The sequence below is a fragment of the Pezoporus flaviventris genome, unplaced genomic scaffold (assembly GCF_033815535.1).
Source record: "Pezoporus flaviventris isolate CSIRO_AGI_PZ_B2104156 unplaced genomic scaffold, CSIRO_AGI_Pfla_v1 ptg000007l, whole genome shotgun sequence".
Taxonomy (NCBI): Eukaryota; Metazoa; Chordata; class Aves; order Psittaciformes; family Psittacidae; genus Pezoporus; species Pezoporus flaviventris.
In genome coordinates, this window is record NW_026892555.1 from 40,803,991 (window position 1) to 40,827,502 (window position 23,512).

General features: G+C 37.5%; 1 protein-coding gene across 10 annotated transcripts in view; it reads left to right on the top strand.

Annotated features, from left to right (window-relative positions):
- ST18 (ST18 C2H2C-type zinc finger transcription factor) overlaps window positions 1–22,997 on the top strand; it is a 169,438-nt gene extending 146,441 nt beyond the window's left edge. For all 10 annotated transcript variants that reach the window (XM_061448500.1, XM_061448498.1, XM_061448494.1 and 7 more), the window contains 10 exons: window positions 3,598–3,713; window positions 6,673–6,735; window positions 7,565–7,633; window positions 12,699–12,761; window positions 12,857–12,937; window positions 13,361–13,582; window positions 15,570–15,658; window positions 17,103–17,206; window positions 19,477–19,620; window positions 20,445–22,997. In XM_061448500.1, coding sequence (XP_061304484.1) covers window positions 3,598–3,713; window positions 6,673–6,735; window positions 7,565–7,633; window positions 12,699–12,761; window positions 12,857–12,937; window positions 13,361–13,582; window positions 15,570–15,658; window positions 17,103–17,206; window positions 19,477–19,620; window positions 20,445–20,585 — 1,092 coding nt within the window. In that variant the 3' untranslated portion in view covers window positions 20,586–22,997. The remainder of the gene's footprint in view (window positions 1–3,597; window positions 3,714–6,672; window positions 6,736–7,564; window positions 7,634–12,698; window positions 12,762–12,856; window positions 12,938–13,360; window positions 13,583–15,569; window positions 15,659–17,102; window positions 17,207–19,476; window positions 19,621–20,444) is intronic.
- Window positions 22,998–23,512: the final 515 nt, after the last annotated feature.

The window sequence follows — 23,512 nt, forward strand, 5'->3', positions numbered from 1 at the left end:
GTTCTGGTCTTTGCTGAAATCAATATAAACTTCCATCTGTACATTAATGGAGTTTCATTGCTTTCTTTATTTCTGTAGTGTGCATGCATGAATACACACATGTTTTTTGCAGAAAATAGTAGTTTTGGACCAATTGGGCTGGTTCTGATTTTTATTTTAGCCTGGAATTCTTCAGAACTTTAATGCCATTTAATTTAAATCCATTCAAATGGGAAAGGAAAAAATGTACGTATGGTTGGACTTGACTAGCTGTGATGATCATCACCTAATAGACCAAAAGATGGAAAGTGCTAAAGGTGTTTTTCCAAAGCATTATCTCTCCCTCTAAAGTTAAATTCCTAGAGAAGCACGCAAGCCAAGACATGAAGCTCTACATTCAGTCTTAAGTGCAGAGGACAAAAAAATATTTAGCCTTTAGGTCCAACCTACTCCTTTCAGACAGAGGCAACCCCTTTTGGGCCATGAATACTGATTCAAGTTTGTAGAAAGGCGCAGTTTAATTATTCCTTTGCCTACATTCCCTTTGCACTGTCTTCCTTTTGCAGCTTTTTCACGTCTAAAGATTTCATACTGCTTGAATAATACCAAGAGTTGCACAAGTTGTTAACTCAATGCTGAAGAAATCACCTGTTTAAATGTCTATATGTCCCCCTCATTCCTAGGAAATATACTAAGGGATGTCAACTAGGAAACAAACTGTTTTCCCACTTTGGTCCTTACTAGATTCTTTCTTTTTTGAAAGAGCAGTTACTATGAAATTGTAGCTGTTTGTGTATGTATATGTGTGTATAACTATTGGTAAAAAAAAAAAAAAAAAAAGCCCAACCAAATTTTAGTAAGTCAATTCAGGAATTTTACAATTAAAATTTGAAAAAAAAAGAATTATTTCAAAGATGGAAAATGAAAATACTGCAATTCTAATCCCTCTACTATCAGTTATACTGGTGGCTGTAAATATACTCATGGCAAACTTCATCTTACAATCTTATTTTTGTTAAGTGATTCAGTGAAACATTATTAAGTGAAGCTGTGGACTACAATACTGTAGCATTGTTGCAAGCATCGATATACATAATTCTCGATCAGTCTTCTCTGTGCAGCAAGTGTCAGAGAGTGACATGATGAATATCTCACACACACACATGCACACACATACACAAGTTTCTGGTCCATCACTAGCAAAAGATCAAGAGATATCTTTCATTTGAGTACATACATATGAAACTATTAATATACCTTGCAGCACAAAAAGGGATGGCTACCCTTGTTTGCTGCAGGTGGATCCTAAAGTACATCACACATCTCGGGATCCCAGTGGAGAGCCAGAGTGGTCTTTTCACCACCCTATGCTCCAGGTTCCTCTCAGCTGTACCATTGACAAGAAATGGAAGAGGCTGATGAGTGCCTGGTTTTGATACATAGTTAGGGTCCAGGCAAGATATGCACTAAATTTTTAGAGAAGCAGCATTGGTCCTCCATTCAGCGATACAGATGTAGCCTGACAGAGTAGCTGTTAGAAGGGAAACTAAGAAGCCAGACTTCTTCAACCTCCATTCTGTTAGGTGTAAACCATTTTACCTGTGTTTTTTGAAGTTATTTTGACATCTGATCCCTTCCAGCTGGGTTGCTATTTTGTTTCTTTTCGGCACTTTAGATTTTACAATGACTTACACTGCTGCCGATCCCTCTAGGACCCTGCAATTTATGTGTATAGAAAAAAGGTTTGTCAGAACTTATGGACAGAGGAAAAGGAACTCAAATCCCCATTCTGTGGATTCCAGTGGCAAAAAGAACCCCTCATGCCACTGGAACCAGGATTTAACTCAATGCTGGAAAAAAGCCTTTGACATATCTTGAATCTTGAGCAAAACTGACACCCACTTTTTTCACCTTTGGTTTTTAGCATTTTAGTTTCCATGTTTGGAGTACTTTCAACTCTTTATTATTTCTGTACTAACATTTTAGCACCATCTTTCATTGTTTTTAATTTTCTGTATTACTCCTTATCTGATATTTTCCTTTACAAATAAAATTCTAAAAGCCTGAAATAGATCAGGGTTTTTTCATTTAAATTAATTAATTGACAATCTCTATAAAAGCGTGTTTAGAAAAAATGTATATACGTCTTTTTTATTTCCTTATTTGTAGCAGATTAGATTATTCTGAAACAAAATAACCCCAACAAATGTGGTTGCAAAAATCGGTAGTAATTGATATAACAATAATATGGCATGGTATCTATATGTATGTGTAGTGTAAGTTTCAGAAGACAGTAGGTAGCCAGCACCAGAAAACAGAAGGAAGTCATATTGAGGATCCAGTCTCCAAACAGGCAAAGATGAGCTGCCAGAATAGAGGACCATATGGAAGATTTATCAGAAGAAACACCCCTGCAGAGCTTACAAGTCCCGTTAGGCAGAATCTCCATTTTCAGTCCAGATTCTCCTCAGCCCTCTGCTCTGCATTAACAGCTCTGCAGACATCCCTGACCCTCTGTCCCGGCATGTTCATCAGCTGCACAAGCTTAGAGCATCTATGGCACCAGCCCTGTAAGTTTAGCAGGAGCTGGGAGCTTCTCCTCTCAACCACAGGCAGCAGTTTCTGCTCCCACAGACAGCAAGGTAGGTATCACCTCTGGGTGACACCTTCATGAGTATTGGAACAGAGGCACAAAACCAACATGAAGTCCCAGAAGGGATTAATTGAGATCTGATAATTGATGCTATGGGCTTTGGAGAATTCTTGAATGATACAATGTCCACAGAGCATTCCTCCAGAAAGGAAATACTTACATTTCATAAAAATAATAATAATTAATTCTCAAAACAGAATAAACCGAGCTACTTCTGAGCAATCAAAGCAGACTTTTTAGAAAGCAAAAATAAATTTCCTTTCAGGACTCCAAATTTCCAAACTCCTTCTTGAGGAATTGAATGTTCATGGTCCATACCATCCATCAAACAGCACTGTAGCAGTGATGATTTTCATCTATGAACAGTAGAAATCAAGAATTACCCTTAGCAGTCTGCTACTAAGAAAATTCCAAAGCAGTTTGTTCTTATCACTTTTATTTCAACAAGAATCTGCTCTTTGAATAGTCATTCCAATCTGCAGACCTGAAAAGCTTTGTATTTACATATGATTACACAAAATAGGGGAGTTTTAATTTATGCTTGCAATTTACTAATTCACAGTACAATAGGACTCATTTCAACTGTATACAAAACTTAGTGATATACTTGCACAGAAAAAAACATGAGCATACTTGCCAAAGTCTGTTTTGGTTCTATATATTCAACAACTTTATTCTCTCCTTGTATTTTTCTTTTGCCTTTATCACCATTTTATAAATCTAAACAAAATTTTGCTTATGTATGACTTAATCCAGCATCTGCTTTTAAAAATACTTGCACAACATTTTTAAAAGTCTACCAATGAGAACCTGAAATTATGAGGTACTAAACTTTATTTCTTAAAACTTTTTTCTTATTAATATTTTCCAAGAGGTTCTCTTCTTGTCACAGTAAGTTATTTGTTGAATATTTGGGAGCCCTTGAAGACAGAAACTTTTTGTCACAATCTCATCTAATATTTCAGAAAGATCCAGTGAGCTCTCCAGAAAACATGGAGGAAAAGAAGTATCCAGGAGATGTCTCCATACCAAGTCCTAAACCTAAGCTCCATTCAAGAGATCTCAAAAAGGAACTCATCACGTGAGTCACAAAAAATGCCATGCTTTCCTCTGCCCTGGTAAAAGCTGACTACGCTGTCATTCTGAGTGGTGGTTTTGAGTAGATTTGCAGGAGCTGAACAAGGAGACGCACATGACTATTCGCTATTGGGGTATGCAACTGTCCCAGGGTTCTCTAAACTGTAGGCAATCTATGTTTAAGTCCTTTATCTGCTTCTTTCAAAGCTGAGTTAGTTATTCTGTCATGCCTAAAATCCAGTGGAGGCACAAATTTACACTCTGAGGGAGCAGGCTTGCTCTGTTTTAAATTCCAAAACTTCACTATCTAAAATTGCAAAGAAATTCCATTAATGTTTTCTGCATGCAACAGCTTGTTTCAGTTTAGAATTTTTCAGCAAAACTGTCCCAGCCAGCTCCTAACACTAGTCACTTTTTAAACTCTCATCTAGACTTCACAAAACTCCCTTGGATTCACGTCAGTACCAGTTTGATATCAATATGGTGTTTTCACTCTAATAGTCATCTACAGCTTAGTAATCATTTATGACACTATTCTTTTTGTCCCAACCCACAGTAGGTCTTTCTAAACAAGTGAACTCCGTATCGCTTAGTGATGACAGTCCATAACATATCACTGCAGACTCACCCACAAATAAATGTGTAGCATCCCATCACCTTGTGGCACTAAAGCAGTTAGCTCTGCCTCTGCCTCTAGAATTTACATTTCTTTATGCAAGCTGCTGTGGAGAGAGATTCTTTCCTCTCATGCCATGCAGTCTACATGCTGTCTACTCATCAGATTGTATCTGTAATTGTAGTTCGCAATCTAAATTGCCACAGGTCAGGTTTGTTTTGCCCCTTCTAAATCAAATGTGTACAAAAATCACTGTGAGTTTTTTTGTTGAAGACTAAGGCTTTTCTTTTGTAATAGTTATTCCTTTGTGATATTGACCTGTTTTGATATGTCTGTCAAACACTTTTCTACTCTCCTAAATAATAATACTAGGGCAATGGTCAACTTACAGTGGTTTTACTGTATTTTTTTTAAACAGTGAGTAGAAATAGGTATCTAAAATGTAACTGTGCATAAAATTAAATAAGAAATAGTTTTAATTTATTAGAAAAATCTATAGATAATATAGGGATCATACTGCATTTCTATGGTCCCATTAAAGAACTTGTACAGAACAATTCAATACAGTTGGCTCCATCATGAGGAAGTTTTTAAAATGACATAAACACTTGCACAGAAAAACTTTCTGACATGGTTAGCTTAGCTGCAGTGAACTATTGTGTGAGTACCATTTCCTAGCATGTGCTTTTTAGTTTTTCATGTTAATTCTCTTGCCCAGAGCTGCATTGCTCATATTGAAATGGGCTGTGAAAATGAAGCTCTTTCTTAAGGCTTTTTAACAGATTTGAAATACTTCCTAACACTCTGCCAGCTCAGAGAAAATAGTGAGGTGGGGATCTCAGTACTCCTTATTCATTGGTATGAAGCGCTAGCTAGAAGTATTTGTACAGCTTCTGCTTGCCCTTCTTATCCAAGTGCCCAATGAAAGAAACACATCTCTTTATAAAGTGACTCTGCAGGGTTGGTGTTTTAGAATATTGTAGAAAGGTATAATCAAATCACTTCCCTCTCTCCATCCATGCACAAATTGCATTTCTTGGTATCTCTGCCTTCTTGCAGAGAACTGTATCCAAGTTTGATAAATGAGCTCAGTGTTATGACAGAAGAAGGGCTGAGTGAAAACAGAAGCTATAACATTTTCTCCAAGTCAAACATATTTCCATCTCTTGGAAAAAGAAGTGTGACATAATAATATATAAGTGAGCCTATCTGTCCTGCTAAATGTGTATCACTTATCACTCACCTCTTATCACTTCTCAGTTCAGATGAGAAATATCTTGGGAAACTTTGGTGCCCATTCTGTAATTCAGCTATATGAGCTTGATGTTGTCATGGTTTAAACCCAGCTGGCAACTAAGTACCTCTCAGCCACTCACTCACTCCCCTCTCACCCCATTCAGGATGGGGAGGAGAATTGGAAAAGGTAAAAAAACCTGCATTGGGATAAGAATAGTTAAATAATTGAAATAAAACATAACAACAACAATAATAATAACAATAATAGTAATGAAATATATAAAGAGAGGGATAAAACAAATTAAAAAAAGCACAAAACAAAACAGAAAACTAAAAGCACTCAAGTGATGCACAGTACAATTGCTCACCACACTGGCCGATACCTAGCCTGACCTGAGCAACGATCAGCCCCTTCCAGATAACTCCACCAGTTTATAGACCAAGCATGACGTGCTGTGGTATGGAATACCCCTTTGGCTAGTCCAGGTCAACTGTCCTGGTTCTACTCCTTCCTAATATCAGTGTGCTATTAACATCCAAAATACAGCACTGCATCAGCCACTAGGAAGAAAATTAACTCCAACCCAGCTGAAACCAGAACATATGTTCTGTCCGTTCTGCAACCGTAACACATAATTTCTCACTTATGTCAGCAAATAAATATTGGATGTGTTTCTAAAGAAGGTGCTTTATTTTAGTCAGAACTCAGGGGAATTATTTTGGATATTATTTTTCTCTGGCTTGTGTTATAGGGAGATCAGCCCTAATATTTATGAATTGTTGTCAAAATTTGGTACCAATAATAAAACTGCCCTTTTAAGAACCCAATTAGTAATCCAAAACATTTATGCAAAGCATTATGGTTTCACCTTACATAGATGAAAAAAAAACCCAAACATTTTGACTCACTTGTATAGTGGAAATAGGAATTTTTTTTCCATCTATGCTTCAAGGAGTAATTGAAAACTAGAAGTGTAATGTAAATTTTACCAGTTTTCTGCAGTGTCATGACAGTCTTGAGATGTGTATAGATGAACATCACTGCAGCATAGGGCAAGCTATGTGGTGTCTTATATATGTTCTAATTTCTAACTGCATGTTCTTTGCATAGTTGTCCAACTCCAGGATGTGATGGTAGCGGTCATGTAACAGGAAACTATGCCTCACACCGCAGGTAAGAAACAACAGGAAGCCTAAAACAGGAAATAGAGCTACTTTTAACTATTGTCATCTTTGAATATTTTTATACTACCCATGAATGAATATTCAAAAGTAATTTGCAGAAAATAATGCGTACAGAAATGTGTCTGGTTTTCCTGGTTTTGTAATATTTTCTGAAGGTCTGGACTCAATTGACTGATGGAGTTAAGCAGCATATGCTTATTGCTGTAGCTCCATTTCTCAGTTAAGAACTATAGATAAGTCATTTAGTAAAGTCTGCCTTTTCCTATCTGTACAAGCATTCTCTGTACAGATGCTGGTACATGAGATTTTAAATGAAGTTTCTTCAGATATCTTTATGAATGGCTTTGTTTCTGCAGATATCTCTATGAAAAGCTTTGAAATTCATAGGTCTGCTAACATAATCTGTGAATGTTAAATATTTTCCGCAGAATAGGCAACTGTCAGCCAAGGGGTTGAAATAATAATTTCCTGTCTTTCCCTTTGGGAGCAGGTTGGAAGCTGTTGCTGCTTTTTCCAAGCCTCATGGACCAGGTGCCCCACCTGCCCTTCATGTAGACAACAGAAAGGCAGGAGTCTGTGTCCCAGTGCTTTCCCATGCAAAACTTTACAGAGGCTTATTAGCCTTTGACCCTAACCATGAATCTTTCCAGTAATTTAAGAACTACAGCCTGATATTGGCATCTCCTCTTTTACCAAGAGTGATTATTTGAGGATTTCTTTTTTCCCATTTTAAGTCACAGAGTGTCTAGATGTTGCTGTTTGAGGAAAAGAAAAAAGGTTCTGTTTTAGTAAAACATTTTACATTGGGTTTTTTTCAGCGTTTCTGGATGCCCATTAGCTGACAAGACATTAAAATCCCTTATGGCTGCTAACTCGCAGGAGCTTAAGTAAGTGTTGATAATAGCACAGATGTCATTGTAATTTATCTTTGATCAACATGTTCCCAACGTTAATGCAGTTGTTCATTTTAATTGCTCTGAGTTACATCAAACCTTTGTCTGAAACTTGAAGTAGTTTGAAAGCTTTTGAGGGAAAAAGAGTTTACTCTTCTCCATTTCTCTTTTTCATTTATGTAAAGCTTCATTTTCATGAATAAACCAGGACCTGGGGAAAAACTAAACTCTAGGAGAGATGCTGTTCTATACTATTTCTGAATCAGAGAGAAATAGAAAATACCTAATGTGGGAGACTGATCTGGCAAACAACTCAGTCTGATCCAGTTAGAATAAACTCAGAATTATTTAGTTAGAATAAATTTAGTTAGAATAAGTCTAAAAATGAGACAACTCCTGCAAATCATTTTTTTTATCATTCATTACCATACACTATGAGTTTAATGTCACTGAAGCAGACATCAAGTCATATGATTTTGTGCTGGCATAATTCTCACCATGAAATGTCACTTACAAAAGGACTGTGCAGGCTCTGCTATATAGACAGATGTATAGGGACATATGAATATTTCAAAAATCTGTAGTCAAGAGAGGCACTGGCAACCAGTCATCTAGTTATTGAATTGGCTTTGTCAATAAGGATGTGGGGAAGAGGAAAGGATAATTAGAGTTCTTTCATAGCTTTCCCTCTGCAACTTGTAAATTGGATCACATAATAGATGGCTTGGAAAAACTCATGAATACATGTAAAAAGGGGAGAATCCTGTGACTGTCCTTTATGTCCTTTAGGTACATCTTAGACCAGATAGAAGAAAATAAACTTTGATCATGGCATTATTAAGCTGTTCTGATGGTATTAATAGCAGAAGTGACTACATTTACCTTTGACTCAGTGCTTAGCTTCCCTCCCCAGATCATCTGTTAGTGGTCTTATTCCCTGGTCTGTCAACTTGAATTATAAACAAAATGCTGAATTGACGGCAGCTACAGAGTTGAACCTAGTGGAGATGCAGCAAAATGGCAAAGAAAGGCCATTTGTACGGGCAACTGTTCAATGCAGTTCCCAAAGCCAGTAGGTAAACTGACACATTGGCACAGTGCTTCAATTTTTTCCATTGCTGAGCCTCAAAGGTATAAAATTCAGGTTTAGCTTGTTTTAAAAGGAGCAGCACAAAAATCAAGGAACTGACTTGCAAAAATGCTGACAAATTTGAAATCGTTTGCTGAGTCATATATATTTGTCCCTGCTTTTGTTGGCTTTCTGCCATACATAGACACTCACACAAATATTTTGAATAGTTGCTCTTCATGCAGCCCCCCCCCCCCCCCCCCCCCATATTCATGTGTGAACAAGGAAATTTGCATACCAATATGGTTATTTTTCCACTAAAGCTTCTAGAGTTTTGGTCATGCCATAAGGAAAGAGGAGCAACAGCATATGACTTAAATGACAAACTGCACACTGTACGACATGTATAATAAGTGAGTTGTGAAAGGCAAAGTCAAAGTTCATGGACATTTCACAGACAGAAATATGTTGCATAACGCACTTAGCATTTAATTTCAATTAACTAGAAAAAGAGCAAAAATCAAAATCTGTTCACAGACAATTCGCAAAAAGAAAAAGGGCTAAATAAAATTATTTTCTATGAGCATACCACCTTATTTCAGCTCCTGCGAACATAGTTCAGGTGAAATTTTAAACAAAACTCTGCTCCTGATGCACATTACCTAAATGGAATCTCATGCCAAAAACTGCAATCGCGCTTGCACTGGTACTCTATATGATATCAATAGTTAATTTTACTATTGCTATGTGAGCAAAGGGCATAAATGCTCATAGAATCAGGCCACAAAAATACTCCCATGTAGTTAGGCAGGAATATGAAAAAGCTGTGTATTTTTTCCAAATGTTATTCATGTTTAATTTGCCAGAATCAAGATATGATTTTGGCATTAATTATGAAACTCTAAGCCAGCAAAGATACACGACTTCCATGTGATCTACAGTTTGGAAATAAGGAAGATCTGTTCAGAAAGCGAGCCTTTGACTCAGATTCAAAAAATATTTTATCTGAGGATTCTTACTGCACAGAGAAATCTAAGTGGTCAAATTAAACCACACCAAAATTGGTGACGACTCAGATTTTATAGCTGTAAGGGATAATTATGATTGATTATCCTATTTCATCAAAGAGCTTGTTTATCAAGCCTTAAAGAATTTTAAAAGTATGCTTTAGAAAGGTATTTACCTGCAGTTCAGAAAATTTGAAGAATAAGCAGTCAGTCCTATCCTTAGACATGTTTGTTGCACTGTCCATTTTTCAGGAGAGATCTAGCAGTTCTTCTCATTAGGTTTCACACAACATATAAATACTGATGGATATTGCCTAGGCAGCACGCCATATTTCATTCAGTAGTTTTCTTAGCTGACCTCCGTGGTCAGTTGGCTTAACTACAGTTAACTACAGTTAACTACAACCATCCCTGTGATCTTTCTAGGCACTAAAAGTACCAGAAAGGCTCCTAGATCTGAAGCGCAGTGTACCGATTTTACGTGCAATTGTAGTTCATCTATTTAAAGACAAAGCAACCCTCTTAGAGAAGGGAAAAAATTGCTTGTACACGGTGCACAGTTACTAGAATTTCTATGTGAAATAACTGAGAGACCTGTTCGTGGGAAAAAAAAAAAAAGATGAATTGTAAAAGAATCTGTAACCTACATCCACTTGAGAGTTGACACCTTTTACCTAGAGCTCCTGAGGCCTCTGGTCCTCCAGTGTAAATCTGATATTCTGCACAGGCATCCATAACAGGGGATGACTCCCTAAGCTGGGGCACTAGTCCAAACTCATCAACTAGTTAAAAGCTGATGAAGATTCACAGTATTACTGACTATAAGGCAATACTTTGTTTGTTGGTGTATCTTGTATTGTGGAATTTCACAGTCCATACAAAGGTATAACCAATATTCTGAAAACCCAACCCAGTGGTCAAGCTTAGCAGTCTTGCTGGTGAAGCTTCTTGTTAATTTGTCAGTAGCCCACCTGAAATATCATCAGTATAGATAAAAATCTCAGCCTCAAATCTTTAATGACCTCAAGAATACCTTGGACCCTAATCTGGTTGTGAAATCTATGTGGTGTCAGAAGTGATAAATACAAATGGGGAGATTTAAATTTAGTTCAGTGTCTTTTTTGAGTCTGTAACACTCTGATTCTCCCACAAAGAGCCCTTACTGAATTAAAGTCCATGTCTAGTCTATGTAGACAACTCTTTCATCTGTGATCATCTGATAAAACAAGTAGCCAAAATTAATACCCATAGTATTTGGCATGGATTTGCTTGTGAGCATTCTCACTCTCCAGACATCTGCCCTTGCTGCCTGCTTCACATGACATTGCGCCCAGTCCTTGTCCCACACTTAGACAGGTCAACATTAAGCTCTACACAGTTGAGCATATCTGGCACTCTGCAACCCACACCTCTACCTTTGCTGTCAGTGTGAGGCATGTCATTCTGCCAAAATATTTTGTTCAGAAAATGTCATCATGAAATGTTTTGACATTATGTTTAGGGAAAAAAAAAGTCTCCTTTTTCTTCAATTGAAATTATTTGCTGAATTCTACTTGAATCGGTGAATAAATCTGGTCATGTCCAAAAGAAATCACATTTTTGACAAATTAATTGTTCACAGAAAAATAGTTTTAAATATTCTGTGAAGAGATACACCTGCACACTCAGATGTGCTATTACAATTCTATTTGTAGGTGTTTCCCATGGCAGTCTACCAATGACTAGATTAAATCACCCATCAGGAAAGATACAGTAACAACTGAGACCCCTAAAAGAGCACTGAACAATGCAAGTTTCCTTAATGGTTCAGTACAAGATTATTTGCCACAACTTTCTGTAATTCTGATACTCTGTACAAAGCATAGCATTTAGAAGGCCCCTAGGGATGCTTAGAATAAGAGCTTTGTGCTGTATAATACAGAAATATAGAAATGGCTGGCATGAATTTTAAAGGTAGATACTTATTTTTTGTGCAGATTTGTGTGTTGAGGTGTTTCTCTTCTCTTAAAAACAAACAAACTAACCAAACAAAATTGAAACCAAACCACAAGACAAAACCAAAAAAAACCCCACAAAAAGATAGAATAGCCTTAAATAAAATAAATAAATTAATTAATGAAAAAAAAAAAAGAAAAAAGAACTTCTTAGAAGGAAGGTGCTACCAGGAAGGCCCCGCTCCAAACCACACAAAAGTCAGGAGAAAAACCTACTGAATCCAGTAGGCTTTTGGAGCACATTCTTCATATATGAGCAGCAAGGCCACCCTCCCCAACCACTGGCAAAAACAGAGTAACAGGCAGGTTAGTATTTAGTATTAAACATTCATACTTAAAAATGCTTGTTTGTTTCACACACACACACACACACACACACGCGCAGAAACCCCTTAACTATGAGACTGAAGTATAATCCAATTGCCAAACTGAATACCCAATTGAATTTAGTGCTAGAAAGATCTGGTCCTGTCATATGCTTACAGTGCTAGAATATACAGATTACTAAATTCAAATTCTGGCTATCATCTACTGATGCCCAAAAGAGAAACTGTTTCTTTGTTTCTGTTTTCCCTTCTGTAAATACTGGCAAAGTGCTTATTTATATCTGTACCTGAAAACATCAGAAGAATAGCAAACAAACACATAACAGTAAATTTACAAATAGATCTATATCAAGCTGGTTTTTGTTTCTTTTTTGTGATGTTGATCATATACAAGGAAAAATCTTTTGTGCAAACAGTGTTATAAACTAATTAAATCTACACATGATATGCAATATATTTCATATTTCCTACTAAAACTCTGCTATAAAAGAAAAAAAATATATGAAAGGAGTATGCTCATTTAAGGAAAAATCAGCAAAACTTTCATTATTCAGCAAAGCTCTGCTGTTCTTTCTTCCACCCTACAAAAAGAGGAAAATGTATGCATATTTACTCTGTGTTTTGGAAGCTGAATTTTGTAAGCTCCTCTGTGTTATTCCATAGGTGCCCGACACCTGGCTGTGATGGCTCTGGCCACGTGACAGGGAACTATGCATCCCACAGAAGGTAAAAACCATTCCATCACATGGGGCTACAGAGCTCAGGGATCTTGGCAAGCAGCAGCAGGAAAAGGTAGTTTTTATTCTGTGTGTTTCTTTCAGCTTATCTGGTTGTCCTCGTGCCAGGAAAGGAGGTATCAAAGTGACTCCTACCAAGGAAGAAAAAGAAGACCCTGAACTTAAGTGAGTATAAAAGCAGTGCTCTGACAGAGAAAGAGGGAAAAAAGCCCAAAGAGCTCAGGAACTGAGGGATCATAGGAGATGCCCCAGCCATGAGAGAATAGGGCCTAGAGCTGGAGCTGAACCAAGAGTTTCTCCTTCTAGAGAAGCTGGTGAAGTACATCACCTTGGAGACTGAACAGTGAAGAGCAACTGCTGTCCCTGTTTGCATTGTTCCAATTACTTTAAACTTAAAATTAGCTGAACTCCCACAATTCATCTTGATGTGAATTGGATGCTCGGGTACAGTGTGCCACCAGGGACCAAGTCTTAATCCATTAACGCAAAGTGGCACAGGCACCCGAAATTATTTTCTCAGACTTTCTTGAGACTGTCTTTGCTTGCTCTCTCCAGCGAAAACGTTTTTTTTTTGTTGTGTTTCTGTAGATGTCCAGTCATAGGCTGTGATGGCCAAGGTCACATATCAGGTAAATACACTTCTCATCGCACTGCTTCTGGTTGTCCTTTGGCTGCCAAGAGACAGAAGGAGAGTCCTGTCAATGGGTCTTCACTATCCTGGAAACTGAACAAACAAGAGCTGCCACACTGTCCTTTGCCAGGCTGCAACGGACTGGGTCATGTTAATAATGTTTTTGTCACCCACAGAAGGTATAACTTTGTGTTTTCTCTTCTCATTTTTCTTAATGTTCCACTGTTGAATTGGCAACATGCGAGGTTACAGTCTGAATAAATTGTGCTGAAGTCTTTTGAGTAACAACATAGTTTACATTACAGCTGAAGTAATATAGATCAGATTAACTTTCACAGAGCTGGAATCAACTTTTAACCTCTTCTTCCCAGGACTTTTCTTCAGATTAGCACAGTGTCTGTGCAGTTTAAAATTTAAGAGAGTTCTTCCCTAAGCAAATAGCTGTATATCTTTTACAGAAACTGCAAATATCATTGAAATGTCACCAGAAAAGAGTTAGTAAGAGCAATGGCTGTGTTAATTTCATCTTTCTACCAGTGGAAAAGCTGTTTTCATAAACTTTGTATTTAAATAGCTATAACCACACAAAGAAGTAAACATGGATTACACAAGTTTGAATTTACAACAATCTAACAAAGAAAACTACCCTAAGCAGGAATCACATATATAACCACACATAAGTAACAATAAACACCATGATTTTTTATATCATCGTAAAAACATTTGACCAAATTCAGTCAATATTTACTTAAAGAATCTGTCTATAGAATCTGAATTAATATCTGGTAAAATTTGGTATTCTGTCTGTAGAAGGAATTAAGTCTACATTCTATACCTCCTTTGCTTTCTTTCTTACACTCTGAAGCAACTTATCCAATACAGGAATGTACAAAGTGACATGAACAAATTCAGAGTCCAGTTTTACCCTGACTTTATAATCCCGCATTACATCAGGACATTACTGTAAACTGGTGCTAATTAAGCAAATAACATAAATAGTATGCTGTCTGGTTGCAACACATCCTACAGATGATTTCTGTCCTACATAATGCTGGAACACACTGAAGATCATGCTAGTTAAAATAAGGAAGTAAATATAGCTTTGTGATATGATATCCTTTCCAAGGAGATCTGAAACATAAGAAAACCATGGCTTTCAGACATTCTTCCAGTTAGCTGTCTGCTTTGAACAGAGATACTAAAGCAGAATATTAAAACTGGAGAATTAGCATCTTTCCTATGTAACTTTTAACTAAACCAGTGTGAAGGTAACTTTAACCTGCAAAGATCATTTTCTTTTTTTCTCAATGTGAAAACACCATGTCTGCTAGGATTTTTTGTTTTAGTTTTTACACAAAAATTAACCTTTTTTCTGTGGAACAAAATTTTCCTTCACTCCTTATTTGGCTACATCTGAATACATATCTTTCTGCCAGTTCTTCAGCATATGGGTATTTCTTCTTTGTTATTTATAAAGATAGTATTAAGACAGTGCAATTCATTTTAGCCCTTTAGTGGGCTATAAAAATTGCCTCAGATAATTACCAGTTGATGAAACTGTAAGCTTTGAAATAGCAAAATGCACTTTAATGTGAACAGTGTTTAAAAAGCAAACTGACTATATAATAGAACCATTCAAAAAAAGCTATTACAGCCTATAGGGTGTATTCAGAGTTATTATTGTATTGATCACTACTACGTATCAAAAAAATGATGCAATAGTTGTGCACCGCGGAAATCGTCCCATTAACCAAATATTTTTAGGATTGTAAATTTGCCATTTTAAAGGACCCATATTGGCCCTCTCCTCTGGAGCACGAGCCATTAATAAAAACAATAAAGAGATTTTATATGTAAGTGTTAGAACTTCAAGAATTCTGTAAATGCATCTTCACATAACAGCGTCTGCCACCTCTATTTTGATTATTCTGAAATATACTTAAGAGTTGTTTGCTTATAGGCTGAGATTTCTGTGCCAGTTTTCAAGCTGGAATATACAGTTAAATGGCTCTTTATGAGTTTTGTCATTTTCCGAAGCTGTGCTATAATGGAGATACTGATATGACCTTAGGTACAAAGGTCTGTCCAAGTGCATGATAATATTGCCTGAAAGGATTGTTGCCATTTTCAAGTGGGTGCTAATGTTTTTTTTCCTATCCGTTTCAGCCTGTCTGGTTGTCCTCTGAATGCACAAACCATAAAAAAGGGCAAAATTTCGGAAGAATTAATGACTATCAAGCTTAAAGCAAGTGGCGGTAAGGAGATTTGTAAAAGATGATGACATTTATTTAGATAGAAGGGCCCTGACTCCCATTTATACTTATGCCCCTTTGTGCCATTCTGGCATTAATTCTCACTCCTTTCAGTTGTCTCCCGCAATAACAAATCTTGAATAACAAAATCTTTGCATAAGAGATTATAAAAATATTCTCATTTACATCATGATAACTCAGCATTAAGGGTATCCTCTCATCTTGTATTAGAGCATTTTTTTATTTGGAGATGCTTTCCATATATTATTACTAATAAATTATTAGTTACAGATCGGGAGGACTTAGCTGTCTGATGACTAAGGTAAGAAGGTATAAATATTGTGAGCAAAAATTGACTCTTCTCCTTACCTTGAACACTACATGGTTTAGTATCTGTGCAAAACTTGGACAATTTTCTAACCCAAGTGTACAGGAACAATTACCAAATAGTTATAAGGGGAAATATGTATCATTCTCTTTTCTTTTACAGCATGCTTTAGAAAGTTGAGTCTTGAGCCAGGAGTCAGGGAACTTAGTCTTTATGCCTTCAACTGCAGAGCAAAACAGCAGTTATATTAAGCAAAAGTTTGCTTCCATGTGTCTATGTTTTCACCGTGGCAGGGACTATTGTTTACAGTTTTCCCAAGCTGGCTCCACAGCAGACTCAGTTCAGGGCTCTGGGTTTTAAAGCAGTAACAACAGTGGCACAAATCTCTAGGCAGAGTTGGTCTCAGAGTGATACTAAGACGAAAGAGAGACACGCACTGCCAGCAGCGGTAGCTGCTCAGTATTTTTCAGAAAGAGTCTTTCATTAAAAGACCTGAGGGTTTTGTTCTTCACGATTTCTCTTTGCTGCTATTTAAATTTCACTGTTTATCACATGTAACTAAGGCTGCGCTTCTTGAAGTTATTCTGCACCGAGACCTGTCCCCACAGAACTTCTTGCAAGATCAGAAGCAGATACATAAGAGTTTACTAAAGTCAGCAATTAGAGCTTACTAAAGTCACCAATTACACTAGTGGAGATGTTACCCTGGAGTGTTACCTGCAAAAGATGGTTTGCTGTTCCTTTTTTTTTAAAGCAGAAAAAACCTCAAACAACATTGTAAATACTCCCTCATGTTTTTTAATAATCTTTTCTCTTTCTGGGCAATTTTTCCTCTCTGTTCTCTCCAACTTGCACTTGTATGTTGCACTGGAAGAAAAGAATTGTGAAACATGAAGATTCAGAAAACCCCTTCTATATTTCAGCTCATGTATATCTTTTACACCTAGGAAACAATTTTTACAGTAAAAGGAAAGTAAGAGGCAATTTAAGGATCAATCATTTGATCAAAAGCTTGTTATCTTCCTCTTGATCAGTAAAAGGTAATGCAGTTTGTTGCTCATGCATCCATTTATATGTGGACACTTTAAATCTAATACTGGTATTTTCAATGATTTGCAGGTATTGAGAGCGATGAAGAAATTAGACACTTGGACGAGGAAATAAAAGAACTGAATGAATCCAATCTTAAAATTGAAGCTGATATGATGAAACTTCAAACCCAGGTATGACATTGACATGAAAGTTTTACCTTTTCTTATGCTACACTTAAGCAAAATCAATAAATGAAATGCTGTGCAAATGCACGCTTACACACAGCTAGTGTCCTGCACACTTGTTTTCCATCCTTCTGTGGCACTTAAAAATACCAAAGTCCTACATGCCGTTTCTTCAAGTTTCTCTTTGTTTGTTATCGGTAAATAAGCAGCAGATTCCTGGGTATTGTCTTAAAGATCTGACAAATTCAGAGCAGTTTGTAGCTAATCTTGGCAAGCAGAAAAACTATATTTACCGAACAAAACATTCATTTTTCTTTGTTAACCAAACTGCAGAATCCCTTGACTGTGCTTTTTAGGGAGGATATTGCTTCTTACCTGCACACTATAACTCTTAATAGAAGTTGACTTTGTTCTCATGTGTAGCTAAGAAAATCTCCCTAGTTCAGTTCACCCATTGTCAGTTATTCAAATAGTTTGAATTTTGCCCCATGGTAAAGAACGGATACCTTTTGCTTATTTGTGTAGCAGAGGACTTTGAAGTGAGCTACGGAAAAGAGTCATTCTCTTTCATTCTTTTTTATACTAGAGAGATTAAATTGGCTTTAAAATGCTGATAGTGGTTCTACAGAGTGATCTGAATATGCTCATCCCCACAGGGGCTACTACAGTTCAGGTGGGAATTCACCTGGGCAAAGCAGGTAAAAGCAAGAGCTGAAGCTTAGTCAGTATTTTAGGAATAAAGAGTTTAAAAACAAAGTTCCTAAATGAGATCTGGCAACTGAATATAAGTCTAAACTGATCTAAAGCTGAGTGTAACCATACTCCTCTGTATTTGTACCACACTGGAATGTACAATGTTGATTAATGTTTTTGCAGTAATCACTGTGTGTATGCTCTAAACGTGGGTGAAGTGTATAGCACCTATGCTGGATCTAAATGATCAGGCTTCACACTGCAAAGGTTGTGGGGATATCTATCCCAAATTGCACTGTGTGGAGGGTGGTGTTTAGTGTCTTCGGAAACTTATTTCAGCTCTCTCTGGTGATCACCACTATGCTGTTTGCACAGAGATTGCACAATTTATGCAGCCAGATTTCTTATCCTCAGACTTGCTCCCTGGTGAAGGCAGTCTGACCAGTAAAGCCTGAACGGAGCTACAGCTGAAGCAACACATCCATACGTGGTTTCCTCTATTGCTTATAATCTAGCCTGGGCAGGTGTTAGGCCACGCTGCTGCAAACACCTTCCAAAGGAGTGGCTGTAGTGGATTGCAGGCAGACAAAAAGGGATCCTTGGGACCTGTTTTGCTGTGCCACAGTGTGTAAGGAAGCGTCCACAGCAAGAGACATTTAAGCAGTGCAGAGAACCTAACAAGGACAGGGTGGGTATAACAGCTGTGGATGTGACTCCATCTCTCTGTGCCTTGTGGAGCTGTGGCCAGGCACAGGGATGGCAGTCCATGGTTCTGCCCTGCCCCGCTGCCTCGCTGCCTGCTGCAGGACAAGGAGATGGGCAGCAGGGAACCATACCCAGCCACTGATGCCTTCTGCTTTTCAGCATTGCTTTTGACATATAAGCCTTCAGAGCTGAATATATTCCCAGTGGGCTCATGCTAAAAGTATATCATTTTGCTACCTTGGACCCTTTTTCCTGCTCTTTCCAAAACCCTGGGTTCCATTCTGTTGGTTGGACATCATCTTTGCAATGATCGGTGTGCACTCAACCACTCAGTTTCCTTTGCACTCTATTTTTCTCTTACTGTTTCCAGTGCCAGCCCTGTTGCTGATCCCATCCATCTCACAGCTCTACCCTCCCTCCAAGAGCAGGGCAGGAAAGTAGCATGACATCTACTACACATGACTTCTCTGTTGTGGTTGATCAGCAGGGATGATGCAAGAGCAGGACAGCAATGTAAACATCAGCCTCCTTTCTCCTCCCCTCCACCAGCCCTGCATCCACACTCTCCATCCCAGCTCTGCCCTGACCTTCCCACCTGAGCTCAATTCCTTCCTCCCAGTGCCTGGCATTCTCCAGTGCCTCGTTGCCACAAGGTTTCTTCGTGAACCAGCATCAGAGTCCATCAGTTCATAGCAAATACAACCTTTTCCTTGCTCTGAATATTCTGTGGGGAAATTATAATTATCCTAAAAAGAGCATACCTGAGTTTTAGATCCAGCATGACCCCTCTTACTACTGCCATTTGGAGTTCAAACTGCAGTTGCAGTGCTGCCAAGAGTCTGTTTGTTTGTTTGTTTGTACCTGCCTCTGTCTTTTAGATCACATCTATGGAAAGCAATTTGAAAACAATAGAAGAAGAAAACAAACTCATAGAGCAGAACAACGAGAGCCTGTTAAAGGAGTTAGCTGGCCTTAGCCAAGCTCTCATCTCCAGCCTCGCTGACATTCAGCTTCCACAGATGGTAAGACCACAGCCAGCAGCTTCACACCTTCTTTGAGACTGTTTTGCCAGCACTTGAAGTAGATGAGCAAACTCAGGGACCAGCAGGAACACTGGAGCTGCATTAGCAGAGCTCTTTTAGGCTAATTTACTTTGCAGAGATGCTGGATCATGAAATCTGTGTGATAGCAAGCACAGTTTCTTCCAGGACTGAACCAGCCCTGTTATCTCTGCCGTTTCGTATGGTGCAGGACAGGCTTTTCCCTCATCCTTCTCTGCCTGTCCATCCTGCACAAAGAGTGAAAACTTCACACAAAGAATCCTTATTTACTCTGCTTGTAGATCAGAACTTTAACCTGTTTCATACAAGTGATTCTTCTGGAGCCAACAAAGCTCTACTTTCTCAAAACTCCACGTCCTCTATGTCTTAGTTGCAAGTTTGCACAGGCCAAACTCACAAAGGTACTTGGGTTTCCAGAGTTACAATCCCCTTGCCCAGTTTCAAGAGTGCCACTGGGAGATTACATGAGGACAGTTAAGGGGATGTCAGCCACAACCTCAGACCCAAACAGGTCACAATCAAAAGCAAGTTACACTGACGATATCCCCAACCCCTTTTCTTGCTTGGAGAGTGTGTGGTTCCCCCAGCACATGCAATTCCCTTAATTTCTACAGCCCCTCCATTCATCCCTTAATTTCTACAACCCCTCCATTCATCTGGACGGCGGCCCTGACTTCTTCCCAGTTGCCATATCGCTGCTTTTCCATGTTTTAGGGTTGGGTGTTTGGGTTTTCTTGGCCTTAATTTTCTCTCTTACAATTGTAATCTGTTTTGTCTTCATTTAGGGGCCAATCAGTGAGCAGAATTTTGAAGCATATGTAAATACACTCACAGACATGTACAGCAATCTGGAACGGGACTATTCCCCCGAATGCAAAGCTCTGCTGGAAAGTATCAAACAGGCAGTGAAGGGCATCCATGTGTAGGATGTGAAAGCTGCTGGGCAACAGAAATTACTTAACAGCAGTAAACTCCAGATGGATCTGTTAGGAGTTCATGTACTGCTAAGGGGTGTAGGTTGCCATGCTGCATTTACAATTGCAACATTGCACTAATTTTTTTCCCAGCTGACATAAAAAAAAATAAATAAAAGAATAAAACCACAACAGACTATTTGTATTAACAGCAATGCACTCTGTTAGTATATTGTATTTATTTCAGTATGATTCCCTTTTTTTTCTTCTTTTGCACTCAGTTTTTTGTAAAGTGAATGTAAAAAGTGTGTGCGACTATTTTTTATATTTTTTATTTATTTCTAATCAAAGAGTTGGTTTTTTTATCTTTTAACAGCATTTTTGTGGCCTGCCATATTTTTACAAATGTGTTTATTAATTTATTTTCCAATGGGATTTTAAATAGACTGAAAGTTATACTGTAAATTATATAACTTGCTGGGTTTGTACAGGAAGAAAAAAAAAAACTATGAAAGTGACAAATGACTGAACCGTGGTTCTAGTTTTATTTTCCTCACATCCTGCTTTTTTATAATGGCTTTGTATCAGAAAAGGTTTTGCAGTAACATGAGATGTGAAGATGCATGGAATGAAAAGATAAATGGTGCCCACTAGTGGGGGACTTGGGCTCTTAAAAGCACAGTATGCTGGAAAACCATGTGTTAAAGAATACGTTAGCAATAATGAAATATAGCAATCAGCAAAGCACTTGACTTGGCTGTGTGATTTAGCCTATGCGAATGATTATTTAAAATGTTTCAAGAGAACTTCAGATTTATTTTACCACTGCAGTTTTTTTCAGAGTTAGTTCATGGAGGGAAATGACAATGATCTCTAAACAAGAAGGATAATTTGATAGGACTGGTACTTTTTTAGTATGAAACGTTGACTTTTTAACCAATTGACCGGTATTGCTATGGATTTGGATCTGAAAAATGCAAACACATCCCAGGCTGAAGGCTTTGTACATAATGAATCGAACACATCTCCCCTGAAATGGCATTTAATACTGGTTTGAACTTAACGGCAGCTGAGAAGGCAGCGGTCTGGAGAGGAATAGTACCACTCCAGAGCAATGGTGGTTGCTTTTCCCTTTGAACGAAAAGTAGCAACACCGTGACTGGTTTCTCCCATCCTTCTTCACTAAGACTAGGCTGATACTAAATTTGTTACCAGTCTTTTGGTAGGGTACCAAGTGCTACAGAGCATATAGACAGATGGAGGCGTGGACAGATGAGCACTTACACAGAGGTGCTGGCATGTGCCTCGGTATCTGATTAGCCTGGATGAGGAACTTCTGAATCTGTCAGAAAGAAGCAGTTGCTATAACAGAGGCAATGTCTATTTCAGGGATTGTAAGTAATTAAGCATTGTTTCAGAAGTTTTTTTTATATTTATTTTTTTTAAGAAAAAGGTATAAACAACCAGCTAAACTGCCTTTTTTGTATGCACACACACCTCATGTGCATATGTGCCTCAGTGTAAATGTATACATGGATCTAGCGTGTGTTTAATTTTTCCGTGCTATAATGAAAGTGTTTATTTTTATTAGCAGCATTTATAACTAGATTGAATATGATGGCATTCACAGGCTTGACATATACAATTATATTATTACTGTTCCTGCACAAAAGTACTATTCAAAAGTGATTCGACTCTCATGCACTGTGGTCACTGTTCTGCGTTAGGTGGGGCTTGCTTTTTGTTTGAGGGTTGATTCAACTCTCCAATCCTAGTTTAGACAGGGGAAAATGTATGTTCTTAGAAGCTGTGTTTATTTTTAAATTGATTTTTCAAAAGCTACCATACGTGCTGTCTAATATAAATAGGAGGACACCAAACAAAAATTTGTTATTAAAGTTATTGTTCTTGCTAAAAAAACAATAAGCGAGCATTTGTTATACTTGTTAAATGCATACAAAATGAGTTCACTCATTACAAAGACTAAAATTTAATTTACTAAATATTTTAACAAATTTGTTATATATTTTATTTAAGTAAAAAAAATCTCTTATTGACTTATGTATTTATTATTATGATTTACTATGGCTTCAGGTTAATTTATCTGTGTTTGGTTGTTTGATCAGGATGTTCTGTGAAGTATGTATTTATTTGCCTCCCTTGTACTTGATGTGTTTTGTAATGTGCACTGATTTTTTTTTTCTCTTTTTGTTTTTCCTTTTTTTTTGTGTTTAAATGCATTGATGAGCTATACTGTAAATTAGACCTTTTGTAAAGAGCAATGATGTATGCATTTTTTAATTTGGAGTAGTTTGTATACTGTTTCTTCATACAATTAATATTTCTTACATCAAAACAACAAAATTGTGTTCTGTGCTGTACATTTGGTGTATGGTAGAAAATAAAATTGATAATGAAACATTGCAGCAAGTTTGTCAGGTTTTTAGCCTCTCGATGCCGACTTGTATTACACTTTCTTAACTGCACCTGGCACTATACAATGTGTCAGATGTTTTTCTTGCTTTGTGTACAAAATGTGTCATCCCTGTAAGTAAATTTCTGGTATAAATAATTTAATTAGTGTTTTACTTTTTCAATTTTAAATAAGGAGAAAAAAAACCGAAACTGCTTAAGGGGTCCTTTTCACTTCTGAATGGGGAAAAAAATCAAGATTATAATCACTGCATTATTTAATGCATTCTTTTCTTGGCAGCTATAGACTTCATTTATACTGATAAAGTACAAGATTTGTGCTGACCTTTAACAGCTGCTAAATGATGTTTAAACATAAAAGCCATTGTAAAGTTTCCAGCAATTTGGAACCGCCCACTGTTCCAGTGCAATTTTCTGCTGAGATTTGCAGTGCTTAGATGTTGCACAAATAAAAATCTGCTGGTTTTAGAAAGACAATATTTCCAGTATCTAATGGACTTTCTTTT